The sequence below is a fragment of the Carcharodon carcharias genome, chromosome 29 (genome assembly GCF_017639515.1).
Source record: "Carcharodon carcharias isolate sCarCar2 chromosome 29, sCarCar2.pri, whole genome shotgun sequence".
Classification (NCBI taxonomy): domain Eukaryota; kingdom Metazoa; phylum Chordata; class Chondrichthyes; order Lamniformes; family Lamnidae; genus Carcharodon; species Carcharodon carcharias.
The window spans coordinates 6,559,086-6,582,153 of NC_054495.1; the positions used below are offsets into that span (position 1 = coordinate 6,559,086).

General features: G+C 40.2%; 1 protein-coding gene and 1 long non-coding RNA gene across 5 annotated transcripts in view; one reads left to right on the forward strand and one right to left on the reverse strand.

Moving 5' to 3' along the window:
• The window catches only part of LOC121271036 (carcinoembryonic antigen-related cell adhesion molecule 6-like), an 86,019-nt gene extending 70,065 nt beyond the window's left edge, over window positions 1-15,954 (reverse strand). For all 4 annotated transcript variants that reach the window (XM_041176734.1, XM_041176733.1, XM_041176732.1 and 1 more), the window contains exons 1-2: window positions 15,796-15,954; window positions 15,314-15,631 (exon numbers count right to left, since the gene is read on the reverse strand). In XM_041176734.1, the coding sequence (XP_041032668.1) occupies window positions 15,314-15,631; window positions 15,796-15,847 (370 nt within the window). In that variant the 5' untranslated portion in view covers window positions 15,848-15,954. The remainder of the gene's footprint in view (window positions 1-15,313; window positions 15,632-15,795) is intronic.
• The window catches only part of LOC121271038, a 32,566-nt gene continuing 24,278 nt past the window's right edge, over window positions 14,781-23,068 (forward strand). The window contains exon 1 of the long non-coding RNA XR_005941658.1: window positions 14,781-14,921. This is a non-coding gene — a long non-coding RNA (uncharacterized LOC121271038). The remainder of the gene's footprint in view (window positions 14,922-23,068) is intronic.

Below are 23,068 nucleotides of genomic sequence, written 5' to 3' on the forward strand. Positions count from 1 at the left end.
AGTAAATATTCTTTAGAGACTTCAATATGCTTCTTATATAGAATAAAGTAGCAGATTCATCCTTATAGTTGCAAAGTATGGAATAGGTAGGTAATTCTTGAAGAGGATTGAACAACTGGTTGTATCAGAAGAGACAGAAAGTGATCATACATGGAGCATGGTATGTGATCAATGCTGGGACCTTGGCTGTTCACATGGTGATTTTGAGGTAGGGATCGAGAAAAACTTGTCAGGACCTTTCAATCAACAGTAAATTGGAGGAAGCTGCCAAGGATCAAGGATGTGCTGATTGGATGCAGTTTGAGTTGTTGGACTGAGAAATGCCAAATAAAATTGTTAACGAGTGTAAAACGATAAAAATAGGGAAGATAAATTAAAATTTTAATTATAAACTGTGTTAGAAAATAATTTGGTGGAATTGGTGGACAGATTAATGATACAATCTGCACAGTGCATAACAACAGTAAATGGGGCATTGGTTAAATAGTGCATGGAATACAAATCACAATACAAATACAAGTCACAGGATGAAACACAAAAATGTATGCAGGACTTTTTGTTCATTCCTATATCAATTAATGTGTGCAATTCTAGTCAACAGATTATAAGAAGATCATTATAGTATCCTTTAGACGAGCATGTGTCTGATTTAAATTTAGAATTTTCCACTTGTTTACATTATTCAAATTTCAAAGCTTGTTCACAAAATGAATACATATGAAAATATTTTCTTTATGTATCAGCCCTGGCAAAATTACAATTTTGATAGAGTTAGTAAGCATAAAGCATCCTCCTATCGGCCTCCCCGATACTTCTTAATCAGTTGCATTTAATTTTACAGCGTGTCAATGAGCAATGCTGTGCCATTTTAGGTTTTACATTGATTCTAATTACTTTAACTGTCAATCAAAGAATTAGGATGAGTTTGATTTTAACATGGAGAAGAAAAGAGTTGACGTTTCGAGTCCTCATGACCCTTCGACAGAACTGTCGAAGGGTCATGAGGACTCGAAACGTCAACTCTTTTCTTCTCTGCCGATGCTGCCAGACCTGCTGAGTTTTTCCAGGTAATTCTGCTTTTGTTTTTGATTTTAACATCTTGTTCTGATTCTATTGGTAGGGATAAAAGTAATTTGTTTTAGGGTTTTGACAACAAGGTCATCGGCAGTGACTTTGCATTACAATTATAAGAATTAATGCAATAATTGATTGCTGAGAGATTTTGATGAAATCTAAAGCTTTCTTTCACACACCCAATTCTAACATGATTCTGTCACTGGCAAGGTGACTGATAGTTTTTCAGCAAATCCAAGGCAAACAGTCCTGGATCATGGCATTTGTAATAGGTAATATATTACCTTTACATTAAGTTGAATAAGCATCTCATTATATAATGGAAATTAGAATTTTGAATTGAAGCCAAGGCATCAAATACCCTATCAATCAACTTTCTCATGTATTACCAAACCGACTAGAGATACAATTGATAAGAATTGTATACATTTTAAACCCCAAAATATAATTGAGAAGTCATACATTGTTTACAAATACATATTAGAGATCATTAGATATTTCAATCAGAAATTGAAATTTGATTTCTTCTCATCCAATCCTCCTCCATATTAAACTCTTTAGGTTTGGTAATAATAATAAAAAAAGCAAATAAAATATTTAAATAATTTGTTGTGACACTTCCAGCTAACATTTATATAATGTGGGTCACTTTCTCCTCCATCAATAGCATTATATGCATGGCACACAAATCCTCCATCAGACCTCAACACTCCAGATATAGTGAGGGTTTTATTATCTCCAGTTAGACCAATTCTACCACCAGGATTAACATTTTTATCTCCTTTAAGCCAGTAATATGAATCCACTGGCCCGGAAGCATTACATGTCAGAGCCACCGTATCATTGTGTTCTACAGGATGTGTGTTATTGGATGAGATGATGGGCTTAGAGATAGATTCTGTCAAAATACAGGAGATTATTATTCATATGCATTATATGTAGGGAAGTTAGATAAAGTTGTTAAAGTTATATTATTAACTTATATGTGAGCTTCTTTGGAATCTCTAATATTACTGCATTCTTGTGAATGGAAGACTAAAATTACAATATGCAACAATGTCATTTTTTTCTATGTACGTAGCTATACAACTATTTAAATATGCTGCTATTATTGTGAAGATACAAAATGGAAGAAGAGTGCAAGAACACCCCAGATTTCTATATTTCTTATTTCTCTAGAGCTCAAAGAATTACATGAAAATTATTAAATAAATATTTTTGAGAGAAGTTGATATCATTCCAAATAACTGCCTATGTTTTAGAATGTTTCAATGCAAACAAGCCTAAGGTAAGTTCACAGAATTAGTGTATTCATAGCAAGTGCAAAAAGAAAGTGGAAAATACAGACTGAAAAATGTTAACTAGAGGAAACTTTCAAGATGACTTTTACCAGAGCAATTCTTCCCCAAATGTGACAGATTGCAAAATCATTTCTTCTTCTTTTAAATGGCAAATATTTTACCTATTGGAGGAGAGCACTGGACACAGGATCAGTCTTGCAAATATTATTCATTTAGGAGCCAACTGAAAATGTTTGTGGTGACAGATAAATGTTGTCCCAGGGATCTGAGCTTGCCACCGCTTTAATAGAACCCTTGAACATTTTTTAAAAATTCACTTACAGGTACAGGCAAAACTTTCAGTAAAATGGTAGTATCCCTAAGAATGAGAAGATTGCCGTGTGATGTCACTATTCTGCTCAAGAAAATACAGTTGTGTTTTCCGAGCACTGTGTTTTTCTACTAATAGAGTTTTTTTTTAAAAAAGGAGTTCATTTGGATTGAAACAGTACAGCCCCAACATTTATGGGTAGAAGGGGAGAGAGAAGGGTAGCACAGTGATGGTGGGGACACTTAGAAATCCAAGGGACTCAGGTCCTACAAAATTTAACAGTCGGACCTCCTTATCAACTTCTTCTTCTATTTTTCTGTCAGATTGATAGACTGGCTGGCTGCATGTGGGAAAACTAACAGCATGAGTTTGCAACCAGGATTGTTGGGGTTTGGGAAGCGTCATTGATAACTGTAGCAAGGAGAGGTCGTGATCAGCAGTGGAACAGCTAAAAGATTTGCTTGAGGGGCCAGTGAGACCACTCTTGCTCCTCCTGGCCCGCAAGTAGTGCTCTAAATATCAGTTTATTTTCTGAAGTTGTCAGCTCCTGTCTCCATTTAGCTGCGGTGTTTTCTGAGCCTAAGCAAATCAGACTTGCAAATGTTAAATTTAAATCTGGCTCCCAACTGTATCGTGCAAACCAGATTTAAATATTATCAGGAAGTCTTTCACCACTCCAAGAAGGGACACACTCATACCATGCAACCCGCTGCCATAAGATGCATACATGGCAAGTTGGGGTGCGTTTTCTGATATCTAATTTTAAAATCTCTTCAGGTCCATTATTGGGAATATTAACATTGAACCCTATCAGTGCTCAGCCTTTCTGCCTTTGGATAGCCATGCCCTCTATCCCCAATGTGATTATTATCCATGACTTCATGCATCATCTGTCTAGGGGTTTTACGTTTTCGCATAGAGCACACATGTATCAACTGGTACTGAAGAGGCTCCCATAACAGCTGAATTATGTCTTAACATTGCAGAAGATCCAGGACAAAAACAAATCATTGCAGATATTGTCTTGTTTGGTTTTCCATCTTCCAGGAAAAGCCACCATTGATAAGCCCCGTAGCACAAGCATCCACTTCTACACCTGCCTCTGACCATATGCTATGAAGCCTCATCACCTAAACACATCCACAAACATTCACTCCCTCCACCACTGACACAGTAGCAACAGTGTGTACCGTCTACAAAATGCAATGCAGGAATTCACCAAGGCTCCTTAGACAGCACCTTCCAAACCCAAGACCACCACCACCTAGAATGCCAAAGGCAGCAGATACATGGGAACACCGCCACCTGTAAGTTCCCTTCCAAGCCACTCACCACCTTGACTTGGAAGTATATCGGCCATTCCTTCACTGTCGCTGGGTCAAAATCCTGGAACTCCCTTCCTAACACCACATGAACTGCAGTGGTTCAAGAAGGCAGCTCACCACCACTTTCTCAAGGGCAGTTAGAAATGGACAATAAATGTTGGTCCAGCCAGCGAAGCCCACATCCCGTGAATGAATAAAATAAAACGCAGCTGCTTCTGCCCCAGTGGGCCTTCTTCAAACTGAAATCTGTCTATTCCCAGTTTACCTGGAAAGGATGAATAAAACTATTACATAATAGATTTATTACCTCAAATGATTCTATTCTATTGCACCATTGTTGTTAATTTTGATGTCAGTTGCAAATGCGAATTACAAAAGACCAGAAGTTTATCTATCTCCCAGCTCTATTTACTGCCCCATTCAGAGTCACCTTTGGGAGATTCTCCCCTTTCCTCCCTTGGTACTGGCACTGTTACAACTTTCCCTTAAAGTGTCAGCGTGGCTCAGTTGGCAGCACTCTTGTCTCTAAATCAGAAGGTTGTACATTCAAGATTCACGCTATGGATGTGCAGTACTAAGAGAGCAGTGTGCTGCCATAGGTGCTGCCATATATTTTGTCCATTATCCATTATCTTTTGGATAAGGCTTTAAAACAAGTTGCTGGTTGCCTTCTCAGGTGGAAATAAAATATCCATGGCACTATTTTGAAGAACAGCAGGTGTGCCCCAGCCAATATTTATCCTTGATCAACATAAAAAAAACCTGGTCAATATAACATTGCTATTTGTTGGCCTTTGCTGTGTGCAGATTGTCTGCCTTTTTCCTGAATTACAGCAGTGATTTCATTGTGAATTTGCTGGGACTTCTAACCCTGTTCCCTCTTTAGTTCCTGATTGCAATTGTTGCCTGATCCTCTACCATCTCTGGCCTCCTCTGCTGCTATACTGGGACTTTTTAAAAATCCATTCATGGGATGTGGGCTTTGCTGGCTGGGCCAGCACTTATTGCCCTTCCCTAGTTTCCCTTAAGAAGGTGATGGTGAGCTGCTTTCTTGAACAATTGCAGTCTATGAGGTGTAGTTACACCCACAGTGCTTTTAGGAAGGGAGTTCCAAGATTTTGACACAGTGACAGTGAAGGAACGGCGATATATTTCCAAGTCAGTATGGTGAGTGACTTGGAGGGGAACTTCCAGGTGGTGGTGTTCCCATCTATCTGTTGCCCTTGTCCATCGAGTTGGTAGTGGTCGCGGGTTTGGAAGGTGTTATCGAAGGAGCCTTGGTGAATTCCTGCAGTGCATCTTGTAGATAACACTGCTGCTACTGTGCATCTGTGGTGGAGGGAGTGAATGTTTGTGGGTGTGGTGTCAATCAAGCGGGCTGCTTTGTCCTGGACGGTGTCAAGCTTCTTGAATGTTCTGGGAGCTGCACTCATCCAGGTGAGTGGGGAGTATTCCATCACACTTCTGACTTGTGCCTTGAAGATGGTGGACAGGCTTTGAGGAGTCAGGAGGTGAGTTACTCATCACAGGAATCCTAGCCTCCGACTTGCTCTTGTAGCCACAGTATTTAGTCCAGTTCAGTTTCTGGTCAATGGTAACCCCCAGGATGTCGATAGTGGGGGATTCAGTGATGGTAATGTTATTGAACAAGGGCAGATGGTTGGATTCTCTCTTGTTGGAGTTGGTCAGTACCTGACTCTTGTGTGGTGCAAATGTTACTTGCCACTTGTCAGCCCAAGCCTGGATATTGTCCAGGTCTTGCTGCATTTGGACATGGACTGCTTCAGCATCTGAGGAGTCGTGAATGGTGCTGAACATTGTGTAATCATCAGCGAACATCCCCACTTCTGACCTTATGATGGAAGGAAGGTCATTGATTGAGCAGCTGAAGGTGGTTGAGCCGAGGACACTACCCTGAGGAACTCCTGAAGCTGAGATGACTGACCAACAACCGCAACCATCTTCCTTTGTGCTAGATATGATGCCAACTAGTGGAGAGTTTTCCCCCCCGATTCCCATTGACTCCGGTTTTACTAGGGCTCCTTGATGCTGCGCTCGGTCAAATGCGGCCTTAGATGTCAAGAGCAGTCACTCTCGCCTCATCTCAGGAGGTCAGCTCTTTTGTCCATGTTTGAACCAAGGCTGTAATGAGGTCAGGAGCTTAGTGGCCCTGGCGGAACCCAAACTGGGTATCAGTGAGCAGATTATTGCTAAGCAAGTGCCACTTGATAGCACTGTTGGTGACCCCTTCCATTACTTTACTGACGATCGAGAGTAGATTGATGGGGCGGTAATTGCCCAGGTTGGATTTGTCCTGCTTTTTGCATGGAGGACATAACTGGGCAATTTTCCACATAGCTGGATAGATGCCAGTAGCTGTACTGGAAGAGCTTGCCGAGGGGCGCAGCAAGTGCTGGAGCACAAGTCTTCTGTACTATTGCCAGATATTGTCAGGGCCAATAATCTTGGCACTATCCAGTGCCTTCAGCCATTTCTTTATATCACGTGGAGTGAATCAAATTGGCTGAAGATTGGCATCTGTGATGCTGGGGCCATCTCGAGGAGGCCAAGATGGATCATCCACTCAGCATTTCTGGCTGAAGATTGTAGCAAATGCTGGTGGTTTTATCTTTTGCACTGATGGGCATCATTGTGGATGGGGATATTTGTGGAGCCTCCTCCTCTAGTGAGTTGTTTAATTGTCTACCACCATTCCTTACAGCAGGACAGGACAGATTTCCTTCCCCTAAAGGATTAGTGAACAACAGCCATCAACAATGGTTCCATTGTGATCATTAGGCTTTTAATTCCAGATTTTTATCCCATGGCAGGACAGGACAGGACAGATTTCCTTCCCCTAAAGGATTAGTGAACAACAGCCATCAACAATGGTTCCATTGTCATCATTAGGCTTTTAATTCCAGATTTTTATCCCATGGCAGGATTCAAACCCAGGTCCCAGAGCATTATCCTGGATCTATAGATTACTAGCGACAATACCACTATGCCATTGCCTCCCCATTGCATGTAGATTGGAATTCTTGCAATTACTTTACAAAATTGGAAATCACTCCCTTCTCCTTCCTTAGCTTTGGGATGCCTTGTGGTCATGAAAAGTGCTTTATAAATGCATGTCTTTTTTTTCTTCATAGTCTCCTATCCACCAGAGCAGCAGCAGCAGAAAATCAAGTCAGGGAGTGCTTCATTGTAGGAGAATAAAAATATTGAAAGTTGCAAACAAATACTTCAGCCAATTCGAAGAATGGTTTTGATGCCGGCGATTAGCAATATTTAGGCAGAGACAGCTAAATCAAATGAAGTTGATTACTAGGTCACAAGTTCGAGAGAAAATCCTTACTTTCCGCAGTACAATTACAAAATGTTTATATTTACATAATCCCTTAAAGTAATGAATTGTCCCAAGTTGCTTCACAGAAGCATTATAAAACAATTCCTCAAATACTGAAGCAGTCCATGTCCAAATGCAGCAAGACCTGAACAATAGCCAGGCATGAGCTGACAAGTAGCAAGTAACATTCACGCCACAAAAGTGTTAGGCAATGATCATCTCCAACAAGAGAGATTCCAGTCATTGACCCTTGATGTTGAATGGCATTACCATCACAGAATCCCCCACTATCAACATCCTGGGGGTTACCATTGATCTGAAACTGAACTGGACTAGCCATATAAATACTGTGGCTACAACAGCAGGTCAGAGGCTAGAAATCATGCGGCGAGTAACTCACCTCCTGACTCCCCAAAGCCTGTCCACCATCTACAAGGTACAAATCAGAAGTGTGATGGAATACTCCCCACTTGCCTGGATGATTGCAGCCCCGACAATGCTCAAGTAAGCTTGACACTGTCCAGGACAAAGCAGCCCACTTGATTTGTATCACATTCACAAACATTCAGTTCCTCCACCACCGACACATAGGAACAGCAGTGTGTACTATCTCCAAAATGCACTGCAAGAATTCACCAAGGCTCCTTCGACAGCACCTTCCAAACCCACGACCACTACCATCTAGATGGACAAGGGCAGCAGATAGATGGGAACTCTACCAGCTGGAAGTTCCTCTGCAAGTCAGTCAGCATCCTGACTTGGAAATATATTGCTATTCCTTCACTGTCGCAGGGTCAAAATCCTGGAACTCCCTGCTTGACAGCACTGAGGTTTACCTACACCACATGGACTGCAGAAGTTCAAGAAGGCAGCTGACCACCACCTTCTCTAGGGATGGGCAGTAAATGCTGCCCCAGTCAGCGAAGCACATGTCCCGTGAATGAATAAAAACAAATGATCTCTTCCAGTGTTAGGTATGCAGAGTCTAGACAAAAAAAAATGATCAAGGTGTCTGCAAACCCATGAAACAAACCATGCTGCTGCAACAAATTAGCTCAGGTTCAAAAAAGAGGGGAAATAGGAAACAAAAATAAATTAATGTTAGATGAAGTAGAGAACATCACTTGGGTCCAAAACAAGAAACATGGAAATATATCAGCGGTTTTCTTCACTTTTGATCTCTGTAATGGGAACTATTACCTGAGAGTTTAATCCCAGAATCTCTCAAAATGACTCACAACCCATCTCCTTGGACAACGAGCAACAAACAAGCAATCATGCAATGGCTACCAAATATATTCTCAGATTTAGGCAGTTTCCCCATACAGAATAGTTCATAAAAATCAGCCTAAAAGAAATTAACAATGGCATTAGCTGAATTGAATGCTGATCCACACCTCTTTCATGCCTGAATGAATGAATGAATCATTATTAAATTGTTAAAGCATAAATTAATATGCATGGGAGATAGCTGGCTGAACTATAAGACAAAATACCAGGCCTGCACTGATTCCAGCAAGATAACTAAATCTGATATAGTCAGTTCAATGTCATGGATATTTCCTTTAATAATTAAAGCTGCCAGAAACAAATATGATTGTCCTTTCTTAAGTTTTACTGTTTAAATAGGCAGAAGTCAAAGGTTACTGGAGTACCATCTGAGTTACCATCCTGAGAGTTTACAATCCAGAGCGCTTGACTACGTTAATCATGTCATGGTTGGTAGTACTCTCGCCTCTCAGTTAGAAGATTGTGGGTTCAAGTTCCAATCCATAGACTTACACAAGTCTGAACTAACAGTTTAGTATAGTACTAAGGGAGTGCTGAATTGTCAAAGATGCTACCTTTTGGATAAGACATTAAACTGATGTCTCATTTGACCTCTCAGCATCCTTTTGCACTATACCAGTGAACAATAGGGGCATTATCCCTGGTATCCCAGGCAATATTTATCTTTCAACTAATATTATTTTTATATTGCTATTGATGGGAGCTTGCTCCATGTAAATTGGTGACCGCACCTCAAAAGTACTTTGTTGACTCTGGAGTGATTTAACAATGAGAGAGTATGAGAGGAGCAGTGAGAGTGTGTGAAAGAAACAGGGCCATTAACAGTGAGAGGAGTCTGAATACAGTGCAAGAGGAGAGAGTAATAATCAAAGTGTAAAGTCACAAAGAAACAGGCAAATCATTGGTTGGTGAGTATTTTGCTCCTTTATCTTTCAAAAGTGTGTATTTTATTAATAATAAGATTTTATTTGTAGTATTGAGGTCTAATAGCAGTTATAAAGGTTTTTAGGAGTAGTGGGGGTTTATTAATTATAAATTAAGAAAAAGTAATTAACTAACTAACACATAACAAAGATTGCAGGGCAGGTGATGTGTTGCGACTGGAGAAAGTGGAAGTTCCTGGACACCTGTGTGATCCAGGGAAAACACTTTTGCAGACGGTGTCTGTGGCTTGAGTAGCTTTTGTAGCTTGAGGAGCTTTGGCTGAAAGAGACATTGAGCTGGAGGCCAAGCTGCAGACATTGCGATGCATCAGGGAGGGGGCAAGTTACCTAGACACTTATTCCAGGAGGTGGCCACATCTCTTAGGATAGATGGAACTTTAAAGTTGGTCAATGGTCAGGAACAGATGGTTGTGACTGCAGAATAGTCCGGTATGGGGACCTAGTGATGGAGGAGCGTCAGTCACTGACTTTGTCCAACAGAAACGAGGTGCTTGTTATCTGTGTGAATGAGGGGAAGGATGTAAGGTGGATGAGGGGACTGATCATGGCACCATGGTGAAGGATGCCATTCAAGTTGGTGGAGCGAAGAGGAATATGGTAGTGATAGGAGACAGTATAGTCAGGGGGATGCATGCTTTTCTCCACAGCTGTGTCAGGCAGCTCTGAATGTTGTGTTGCCTGCCCGGTGCCATGGTTAAGGACATCTCCTCACTGCTGGAGAGGAACTTTGAGTGGGAGGGGGAGGATCCAGTTGTCATGGTCCATGTGGGGACTAATGACATAGGTAGAACCAAGAATGATGTTGTGCTAAGAGAATTTGAGGAGATAGGGTCCAAATTAAAATGCAGAATATCAAAGGTAATCATCTCTGGATTGTTACCTGAGCCATGTGCCAGTTGACATGGGTTAAACAGATTAGAGAATTAAACACGTGGCTCAAAGAACATTATAGTGATGTGGATACAGACAAACAGAGTGGGACAGGAAGGGACAAAGAGTTTAACAAAAAAACGTACATTAATGAATAAGGTCCTTGCAGGGAAAATAAGTATAAAACAAATATAGAATATCAGAATGGTTGCAGCACAGGAGGAGGCCACCGGGCCATCATGTCCGTGCTGGCCCTTTGCAGGAGCAATTCACCTAGTGCCATCATCAACTCAAGAATGCCAAATTTTAAATGCTCAGAATTTATACAATGGGAGAAAAGGCTGCTGATTCGTTGGCAAGTCAACTAAATGGCAGAAGTGTTCCATGAAGAAAGCAATAGGGAACTATAGGCTCTCCAATCTCCCAGGTAATTCAAAAGTGGTACAAGAATTGAGCATATTCCTTTTGTATTGTGACCAGGTAAGAAGCAGTGAACTGGCTCCCCTCTATTCAGCCTTCTCAGTTGGTCACAACAAAGGTTTTAAAGTTATTTTCTATGAGGATATGCCTTTTCTGAATACAAATGTATTTTACGATCTATGCAGTAAACAACAAGGTGCTAATCAAACAAGGTTTTCTTGAGTAAAGAAACACCAAATTTATTAGCCACTAAACCCAAGAAAAATAATAAAAACTCCAGGTCATACACACAGGTATCAGAAATAAAGAAAGTTAAAGTCCAATAAGAAAATAAGTAAGAAAGTATGCAGTTAAGTGCCCTTTGGTTGTCTTTGAAGAGTAGATTGTTAAATGTTGTGGCGATTTCTTAGATTCTTTGATGCAGTCAGATGTAGAAGATATTACAATTCTTATGTGATCTCAGTTCATTGGTAGGCTTCTGGTACATTGACTTCTCAAACCAGTTAATTCATTTGTTGAGAGAAAGAGTGAGAGAGAGAGAGAGAGGGAGACATCTCTTCAGCCTTTCTCTTCTACTGAAGTCTCTTGCAAAAATCTTTGCTCTGATAACTTTTTTGCTGGGTTGGATCTTAAAGTCCTGCTGGTTGTATATTCCAAATGAATTCAATGACCATGTCTGCTGTAGGCATTGTGTTGTACAACAGGTAATCACATTTTTGATGACTCATTTCAGAAACTTTTGACGAGTTTCAAGATAGTGAAAGCCAACAGTGGTTGGGGTCTTTCATACTTCTCAGGGTCGGGGTGTGGGGCATGTGGGATTTGAGTGACAGTTCCCACGTGGGTGGAGTGTAAGTTGTATATTCAGCTGGCCAGCAGCCCCTGATTGTCTTAATAAGATTACAGTTTATTAAAATCCAGCACTTTGCATTTTCATTTCTCTTCCTTAGACAGTGATGAGGTTCAATGGATCTGTAAATTACCAGAAGTGTCCTTCTCTTCACATTCCCTTGGAGTGTCTTGTTTGCTTTTCTCACCTTCACATTGGAATCTGGCCTTGCATTTTTAAGTAATTTGTTCTGTCTCATTTCAAGTTGCAAAATTCCCAGTCAGTTGAAAGTTGAAAAATCATTTTCAAAAATAAAGAGGCATACCTTTGTGACATTTGTTTGCAATGGGTTCTGCGTATGAACGTATGTGGCTTTCAGCAAGGGTAAATGAGCCATGTTAACAAGCTCATTTCTTAAATTGATTATAAGTGTAGCCATTAGACCACTCAGGATCGTTCAGCAAGTGCTGCTCAATTGGGGAATCAATCTAACAGTAGATACTGTTTTGGGTTTCGCAAGCAGGGGCTGGTTATGTACACAGTCTGTACTCTGCCAATTACGAACAAGCAAAGGAACATGCTGCTTGATTTGATGAGCCACCTGCAGGGACTTATAGCCTATGTAACTTTCATCACTGGCACTGAAATTCACACATGGTGTTAGTCAATTGTGTGGTGGACAGAACATCTTTTTGGACTGACGGCAGAATCCTGTTGGTGGAAAATACCACTCATGTAGCCAATCCATAGTAGATGCATGAAATAGCTTCCTCAACCTGTTGTTCAAAGTTTTGAGATGCCTTTGCATCAGTTACCACACAGTTGAGCAACATCATGTATGTGTTTCATTGCTGGTGCAATGCCAGTTATGTAGGCTGTATGTCCCAGCGATTGACTGATTGAATCAAACAGCATGTTCCTTCGGTTGTTCATAATAAGCAGAGTATAGACCGCACTCAACCAGCCCACGCCTGCAAAATCCAAATCAAAACATGTACATCAGTTCTGATGAAGAGTCATATGGACTCGAAACATTAACTGTATTCCTCTCCACAGATGCTGTCAGACCTGCTGAGTTTTTCCAGCTATTTTGTTTTTGTTTCAGATTTCCAGCATCCGCAGTATTTTGCTTTTATCAAAACATCTGTTTGATGTGTTTCTGCAATTGGACAACACTTGCTGAACAAACCTGAATGCACTAATAGCTATGTGAACAACCAGTTTAAGATTATCAGTTGAGATTGTAACATGGCTCATTTAATTACGCTTGCTATAAGCAACTTATATTCATATGCAGGAACCTGTTCTCTGCAAACAAAAGCAATACGTTCAAACCTTCTACCTTTTTCAGTTACCCAGGAACCTGTGGAGCCTATAGTTTCTCATTCCTTTGTCCATGGCAATGCCTTGGCCAGAGTCAATTTACCAACTGATCAGCACTCTTTTTTCCTGTTGGTGTGATTGTTTGAAATTTGGTATTTCAGCAACATATCTCTCTTTTCAGCAATGTTCAATTTCTGTACTACCAAGTTAGTGTTACTCCCTTGACTTTTCCCTTATACATATTTCCTTTTCACATAATAATCTGATTCCTTCTTGAATGCCTTGATTGAACCTGCCCTGAACCATGCTCTCAAGCAGTGCATTCCCGATCCTAACCACTCCTGCATAAAAAAAAGCTTTTCCTTGTGTCACCATTGCTTCTTTTGCCAGTTGCCTTAAATCTGTGAACTCTGGTTCTCAATCCTTCCACCAATGGGGACAGTTCCTCCCTATCTACTCTGTACAGGTACCCATGATTCTGAATATCTCTATGACCTTCTCAACCTCTTCTCCAAGGAGAGCAGTCCCTACGTCTCCAGTGTACATAATTGAAGTTCCTCATCGCTGGAGCGATTCTTGTGAATCTTTTCTGCACTCTCTCTCATGCCTTTACAGCCTTCCTAAAGTGTGATGCCCAGAACAGGATGCAACGCTCCAGTTGAGGTCAAAGCAATGGGTTATGTGCTAAACCTAAACATCAACTAAATAGCGCACATATTTCACCTAAGCATCCCTCCGTCAGCAAGCAATAACAGAAACTAATTTCAAATTAACGTAACCTAGTTATTAAACATTTTAACATAGATCATGTTTTTTAAAAATATGAAACTGGACACATCCTGCTGGCTGTCACAACTGTTTTTTTCACCCTGCTATTAATTTCTTCAGAACTATCTGCAACAAACCTTGTGCACATGTCATTTTTATTTGCTTCTGTTAGTATCCTGGGACACAGACAAATTAACTTTATTTGTGGACTGAAAGGAAAAGACATGGAAAAATGTCAGAAATATTAACAAAGTTCCCTTCATATAGCACCAGCCTAATGTGAAACAGTAATTTAATTTTACTTATGCGAAATTGCAAGACAGGAAATGTCGAGAAATCATTAATTTCCCGCTCGGAACACAATCACCGAAATGCACCGAGAATATTCTGGATACTGCAGCAGTTGGTTGAAGTAAAAACAGGAAATGCTGGAAAAACTCCGCAGGTCTAGTAGCATCTGTGGAGTGAGAAACAGATGCTGCCAAACCTGCTGAGTTTTTCCAGCATTTTCTGCTTTTATTTTAGATTTCCAGCATCCGTAGTACTTTGCTTTTATCAAAGCAGCTGGGTGAAGTTACTTTCAAGCTTCCACTTAGGTCCGAACACGATCAGTATAATCAATTAGTGACTGGAACTTGACAGTAACACTGGATTCATGTGAATAGAGGTGCCTGTGCAATGGGGATTCTGCGAGCAGTGTGATGGACACCCCGAACAGTTGCAATCGCTGAAGACTCACTCCCACCGTTGCCGGGGGTGGGCGGGGGGAAGAGAACACGTTGATCGGGCGAATGGACATCTGAGCTAGCCGAAAATATTAGATAGATAGGTCAGGGCGTAAATTAAATAGTTAAAGGCGTAATTCACTTGCGTTTAAAGATCTGCTATATTTAGCGCTGTTTCGTTTGGTTCTGCCTGGGTTACGCTGATATCTGGGCGCAAGCCATGCGGAAATGCCACACCTAAATTAGGGTACGTTTATTCAGTAACTGGGGTATGTGTGTGAGATTTCTTCGTTTTCTAACGATGGTGCAGTTGTAATGCAAATTCAGCCTGACCAGAGTTAATGGATAAGAAGCCTGAGGGGAGAGGTTCCCTGGACTTGGTTCTGTGATCAGGTGGGCCCTAACTTTAGATTTACACGATACAACTCTATTGCATTGACTAAACATGCAGAGCCATAAAGCAGCTTTAGCAAAAGGGATATTTCACCGCAGTTCCGTTGAGACACTAATACTTTCTGATCTAACCCTCTGCGTGATTTTATGCAGGTAGACAGTACTGTTAGACTCCGAAAGCTGATAGCGGAATTTCATTCCAACCTGATAGTTATTTGCAGTTCATGGATTTCCCATATCAGTGTTTATTCAGGGCAAATTGTAAAGTTTTGTATGATTTATGCTGTAAGGCTTAGAGTGTTTTGATATATGTTAAATTATAACACGAACAGAATGACAATATTGCAGTAATTCTTGAACGAACTATGCTTCAATATAATCGCAGCTCTTACCAAGGACGTGCAGAGCGATGGTTGCTGTTGCGTCATTGCCTTTAACTGGAGTCATGCTAACAGTGTAATCTCCACTGTCCGAAACTGTCACTGACTTCAGCAGGAATGATCCGTTTGGGAAGAAGATCTCAGCCCGTGTTTTGTACTCATTATTGAAATCAACATTTATCCCGATCCACCGACCGACAGTTTCCCCCTTGAAATCCCAGTTTCCAGACCTCACCGCGCCTGACGGCTTCACTGAAAATAATGCGTTTCCTCCGACGGTCACATTAATCCGACTGTTTTCTGTCAGGATAGTGAAACCCTGGGGCTCAGCTAAAGGAAGAAAATCAGCATTAAGGACGAAGCAACCAGAAACTCGACACTGCATCAACTTTTCTAAAGTGATAATAACAGCATTTCCCGATTTTCTCTGACAATCTCTTGCTGCCCTGTTTCTCCAGTCACTAAAAGAACTGATATGAGAAAGTGATCCTCACCCACAGATATCAATAAGCAAACAGCGACCGCGGTAAGTGTCAGTCTCCACATCCTGAAAGAACTGCCCCAGTCCCTGTTACACTCGGCGACTGATCCGCTCTTCCTGGTGTACAGAGCAGATCAACTCAGTCATTTACTGAAGCGGCAATGCTGATTGGGCCGAATGGTGTCCACCTGACTGGAAACTTTCTTTCATTGAGAGTTCAATCTAAACGTATACCCATATTTTCAGATGCAGACAGGTGTTCGGTATATTTGGAGCATACTTATTTTACTTTCAAATTCTGTAATTTTTTATACTTGTAAAAGTTTGTCCGAACGAACACAAAACGCACAATTCAATTGTTCACAGAAAATGCTGGAAAAACTCAGGTCTAGTAGCATTTGTGGAGAGAGAAACAGAGTTAACGTTTCGAGTCCTTCTTCTTCGGAACTCTGCTTTCTGTTTTTGTTTCAAATTTCCAGCGTCCGCAGTATTTTGCTTTTATCAATTGTTCACAGTCCGCGCCTCCAGATTCAAATATGGAGCAAATTTAAGGACATGGGTAACTCCTTTTAGACAGCGACGATTAGAGCCCGAGATTATTAAAGTAAATTAGAATATTTGATCCACATTTTCACCATAGTAAAATTAGATATGTTATGCATCATTTTTAGGTAACCTTTTTGAATTATATCGCACCTCACCCTCCTCAAAATAAACTGCGCAAGTAATTCCAATAGTTTACTGAACTGCTAAACCTACAGCCGTGTTGCTGCACTCTATTGTGGAGATCATGCCCTCTGGTCAGGGGTTGAGGAAAGTGATATAGGAACCTACTTCTGATTAACTGTGGACAGTTGACTATGAAAAGCTTTGGGTTAGGTCTTTTACAATTGAAATATGAACGCAGCTTTTCAGATTTATGTTTTATATCTGTGGTTACTTCCTGTGCATCACCATGTCTAAAATCATATAAAAAGACTCTAGAGATATGAAACAAACACAGAAAATGCTGTATAAATTCAGCAAGTCACGTAGCATCTGTATAGCGAGCATATAACGCCAGATTTGATGCGAGGATTCTCCCTCGGAATAATGGGGGATAGACAATAAATACTAGCCTTGCTGGCGACGTCCTCATCCAGAGGATAAAACTGTAAAATACTACGTGAGCGAGATTTGAAAAGAATCAAAACAAAGGGAGAAAGTACACTCACATGCAAACATGCTACATAAAAAAACATTTACAGACACTCCCGAAGAAATCGGATAACCTGTAAAGTTTTGAATTAGAGAATAGGAGATAGTTAACTAGCAGAAATTCACATTAGAACAATCCACAAGAGAGCAATAGGAGACCTTATTGGAGAAACTCTTAGTATTTTGAGATACAGAGGAAAATGTAAGTAGCTGATGAAATGGAGATGGCAGATGGAAACAGAAGCAAGGTAAAGTGGAGCAGGCTCCAGCCCAGAAAAATAAAAAAAATCAGATGAGCACCAAGGGTACAGGTCATCCTGTCAGCATAGTGAAAATAGCACTTCAACACCAAGGGTACAGCCTGTCTCATTCCCTGTTTCGAAAGAATCAAGATACCTTGGTGATACTCCGGTTCACAGTTCCATTGTGCCTACCAGTTTTACACTGTCACCTTCCCATATAAGCGCAAGAGATGCTAACTTTCCCATTCACCTCCTCCTGTGCCTTGCTTGTCCAGGGGCTTCAAACACTACTTCTGCGTGACACAGCAATTTATACGTACTTTCTCCAATGCATTGCATCAAAATAAAAGCAAAAAAGCTGTGGATACTGGATTTCTGAAATAGAAATAGAAAATTCTGGAAGTACTCAGCTGATCCAGTAGCATCTGTGGAGAGATGTTTAAAATATGGCTCTTACATAGGATTACAGTCCTCCTCCTTCAGGTACCATGCCCTAAGAGGGCATTGGCAACCATGGACTTCAACTGGATTGGTCTGTGAATATACTTGGTAAATTATTGCAGTGGTTTGCCATTGCTTTCTGCAGTATGACGGACCAGGAAACTCTTGCACTCTTACCATCTGACATCAGGTGTATTGAAAGCATTTACAGGCAGATAATCAAACTGTTTAGCCATGTTATGAATACACCTGTGACCATCAAATCCTGACGTAGGAATTCTTCCATCTTTTCTCAGCTAAATCTACCATTGTAACCATCTCTTCTCTTCTCCCTCAAAAGTTAGTCTAGCTTCCCCTTAAATGCATTTGTAATATTTGCTTCACTCACTCCCTGTGGTAGCAATTTCCACATTCTCACCACTCTTGGGGTAAAGATATTTCTTTTGAATACCCTACTGCAAATCATGGAGACTATCTTATATTGATGGCTTTTGTTATGCTTTTTCCCAACAAGAGGAAACATTCTCTGAATCCACTCTATAAAATCTTTCTGAATTTTAGAGACTTCTATTAGGTCACTTCTCATCCTTCCTTTTCAAAAGACAAGAGAAACAGCCTGTCAATCCATTCCTGATATGTATACTAATGTATTTCTGGTACTATGCTTGTAAATCTTCTCTACAGCCTTTATGTCCTTTCTTTTTAAAAATTTGTTCATGGGATGGGCCAGCATTTATTGCCCATCTCTAATTACCCTGGTTTAGAGAGCATTTGAGAGTCAACCACATTACTGTGGGTCTGGAGTCACATGTAGGCCAGACCAGGTAAGGATGGCAGATTTCCTTCCCTAAAGGACGTTAGTGAACTAGTTGAGTTTTTATGACAATGAGCAATGGTTTCATGGTCATCATCAGACTTTTTATAATTCCTGATTTTTATTGAATTCAAATTCCACCATCTGCTGTGGTGGGATTCAAACCCAGATCTCCAGAGCATTACCCTGGGTCTTTGGGTTGCCAGTCCAGTGACAATACCACTATACCACCACCCTCTCAGTCCACCATCCCCTTGTCTAATGTTTCTGTAGTGTAGTGGTTATCACGTTTGCCTCACATGTGAACAATCCCTCATTCAAAACTGGGGAGAAACATTATCCAATGCTTGCTAATTTAAAGTGAAGAAAATTTGTGTAATTCATGTTTGTTGCTGAATGTTACCTTTCTATAACGGTGACCAAAACTGCACAAAGTAAGATTCAATACAGATGAAAGCAAAATACTGTGATGCTGCAAATCTGAAATAAAAACAGAAAATGCTGGAAAAACTCAGCAGGTCTGGGAGCATCTGTGGAGGGAGAAACAGAATTAGTGTTTCATATGGACAAGATTCAATGCATATTTGGCACAACTTCCCTACTTTTCAATTCCATTCCTCTAGAAATAAAATCTGATGCTCACTTTACTTTTTTTATGGCCTTGTTAACCTGCAGCACAGCTTTTAGTGATTGATGTATTTGCATTCTGAGATCCCTTTGTTCTCCTACCCCACCAAAACTTGCACCTTTCAAGTATGGTCTCCCTGTTCTTTCTATCAAAACGCAATAGATCACAATTATCTGTGTTGAACTTCATTTTTGTCTGAGAATAATGAGTCTTTGAAACTCCTTTCCTCAAAAGGCAGTGGAAGCAGAGTTTTTGAATATTTTAAGGCACAGGCAAATAGATTATTGATAACCAAGGGGGGTGAAAGATTATTTGGGGTAAGTGAGAGGTTACAATCAGATCAGCCATGATCTTATTGAATGGTGGAGCAGGCTCAAGGGGCCTAGTGGTCTATCCTACTTTTAATATGTATGTTTGTATGTTAATTTGCTAAATATTTGCCTATTCTGCAGGTTTACTAGTGTTTTCCTGTAATTTGTTACAACCCTCCTCAATCTTGACTATACCCCCTGCCACCCCCACAATTTGAAGTCATTCATCTTTGTGTTTTCAATTCCAAACCCAGAAATTGTTAATGTAAATTATGAACAGCAGTAGTCCCAGCACTGATCCTTATGGAATACCTACTGCTCTGAATAACCACCCTTTATTCCCACTCTGTTTTCTGTCTGGAAGCCAGTTAACAATCCATTCTGCCACTTGTCCCTGACTCCACATTCTTTAACTTTATTCTTTAGTGCATTAAAGACACTTTGAAAATGCAGATAAATTACATTGACTCTATTACCATTGTTTACTTTGTCACTTTCTCAAAAAATTCAATGAGGTTGATCAAGCAGGATTTCCCTTTAGATACCCTTGGCTATTCATTATTACATTCCTCATTTCTAGATGATGTTGTATTTCACCATTAGCAAGATTTCTCTTATTTTTCCTACTACTGATGTTAAGTTGATTAAAAGACACTTTAGTAGCCTAATTGTTTATACTTAAGTTCCCCTTTCCACTCCCACACTGTTCTCCCAGTTTTGACATTCTATGCTGCCTTAGGGGAGGCAATGGCGTAGTTGTATAGTTGTAGGACTGTAATCCAGAGAACCAGCATAATGCACTGGGGACCCAGGTTTGAATCTGCCACGGCAGATGGTGGAATTTGAATTCAATAAAAATCTAGAATTAAAAGTCTAATGATGACCATTGTAAAAACCCATCTGATTCACTAATGCCCTTTAGGGAAGGAAATCTGTCATCCTTACCTGGTCTGGCCTACATGTGACTCCAGACCCAGACACACAGCAATGTGGTTGATTCTTAAATGACCTCTGAACAAGGTCAATTAGGGATGGGAAATAAATGCTGGCCTAGCCAGTGACACCCACATCCCATGAATGAATAAAAAAAAGGAATGAAGCACAGTGCAAGCCTGACAAATAACATTTTATCTTACGCTTCACGTTTTGTTGTTTGCGTAAATTATAACTTTAATAACTTCAGACTTCAATCTTAGCTCCTACTTTTTCTTTGTCAGGCTGTGCTCACTGTGTGATTGTCAGTGGATATTAATGGAGAGGTGGGGACAGTCGAGTGATGAAATGGGGATTCTGCATCAGAACACCATGCTGACAGTGTGGTCAGAATTCTTGGTTTTGACTTGCTTTCTTTCTTCTCTCGGATACATGGGCCACTGGAACCTATACTGCCGCGCCACTCTTCTGTATTTTTATGTGCCTTACATCCTGTCTGATTGCTCTTATCTCATGCCAGTATCACTTTTTCTATTTAACCATTTCTCATTTTCCAATTAAACACTACAAAGGCCATTTTATTTGTTCTAATATGTTTGATTTCCTTTCCTTCTTTTTGTTATTGATTTAAAATTCTCACCCTTGTTTTCAAATCTTTACATAGCTTCCTTATCTCTGTAATCTCCAGCCTCACAATACTCTGGGATGGCTGCCCTCCTCTAATTCTGGCCTCTTATGTATCCCTAACTTTAACCCATTGGTGGCCCTACCTTCAGTTGTTTAGACCCCAGGGAATTACCCTCCCTATGTCTCTTTGCCTCTCTATGTCACTTTTCTCTTTTAAGACACTCTTCAAGACCTACCCCTTTGACAAGACCTTTGGTCATTTGATCTAATATCCCCTTAAGCGGTGTCATACTGTTTTATAATGCTCCTGTGAAGTACCTTAGGACTTTTCATTACATTAAAGGCACTATGTAAACATAAGTTATTTTTGTTGATTTATTGTTATATCTTCCAGTTTTATACAAAGTGTTCACAACTGAAACATGAAATTGTCTGTTATCTCCACAGATTTACATCTAAAACCATTCTGTGTAGATATTGCACTTATTGTAATTGTACTCAGAACTTCAATACAATAACTTACTCAACAAATCCAAAGTATAGTAATTTAGGTTGACACAATTAAGTTGATTGTGAATGTAGTCGATCAGCTGCTCTCATTTCAGCTATAGAATTAAATAAACTTCATGCTCAAAATGGCATCCTAGCCTCTCTAATGTCAAATCAAACTAACTTAACCATTCAGAGTTTCAGTGATATTTGGAATAGTGAAAGACTGGAGGTATCATATATTTTGTTATCCACTGGTAATAACCTCGAATGGTGTTTTTCCAAGCAGTACTGTGCTTTAGTTAGAAATGCAACAGCGCAGAACACAGGCGGAATTGTGTTACTACAAGATAACAATGTGGAAGTAGCTTTAGCTTTGAACAATTCCAAAATTTAAGTTGGTAAACAAAGTGCCAGAAAATCATACTTTTAAGATTCCTAATAACTTAGAGCAGTAATCCTATAACAGTTGAATAATTGCAATAATTATGTAATTTAATGGGTGTTCACTGGTAAATGTTTTAAAAAAGAATCCTGAAGATTTGAAATAATGAAAAAAACTTGCAATTATGTAGTGCCTAGCACAATTGCAGGATGTCTCAAAGCCTTTACAGTAAATCGTGTACTTTTGAAACATAGTCACTATTGTAATGTAGGAAATGTGGAACCTATTTTGTGCACAGCAATGAGTTGAATGACCAAATAAGGTTTGTAGGAATGATGGTTGAAGGATGAATATTGGCTATAAAACCAAGGAGAACTCCCGAGCGCTTCTTTGCAATAGTGCTATCAGATCCTTTGCTTTTGCCTGAGAAGGCAAATTTGATCATCTAATCTGAAAGCCATGCAGGAGTACTGAAGTGCTGTACTGGAATATCAGCCTAGACTTTTTGATCAAGTCTCTTGAATGGGACTTAAACCCAAAGTGCTGTCTCAAGCAAGACAGTGACCAGGTAGAATGCAAATATATTTTGACTTTGTCACATGGGATTTCAGGTTGAATTTTCCAAAGCTCTGGTGGCTCAATAAATCATACTACTTTAATAAAGCGGGACCAAAACCATATTAAACTCTACAACACAGTACAAAACATGAAATATGCAATTGTATGAAATAATTAGGTGAAATCATGTGCCTTCCATCTTGAGATAGGAATTATACTTTAGCCTAGACTTAGGCTCCCATCCTTAAGGGTGGAAACCTGATTGCAGGAATTCAGATATGGAGTCCCAGGAATATGGGTACAGATTTGGGAAGTGACAACACATTCAAGGGCTTTGGAGAGGAATGGGAGATTGGGTGATAGTTTGCAAGGATGAAGGATCAAGGGCTTTCTTTTCAGAAGAGTGATGGTAGCAGATTTGAAGAACAGAGGGACAGAACCTGAGGAGAAAGAACTGTTAACAATGTCAACTAACCTTGGAGTCAATGCAGGACGTTTGGTGGTCAGTAAGTTCAGTGGGAACGGGGTGAAGAGAACAGGAGATAAAAACAAAAACCTGCGGAGGCTGGAAATCCAAAACAAAAACAAAATTACCTGGAAAAACTCAGCAGGTCTGGCAGCATTGGCAGAGAAGAAAAGAGTTGACGTTTCGAGTCCTCAT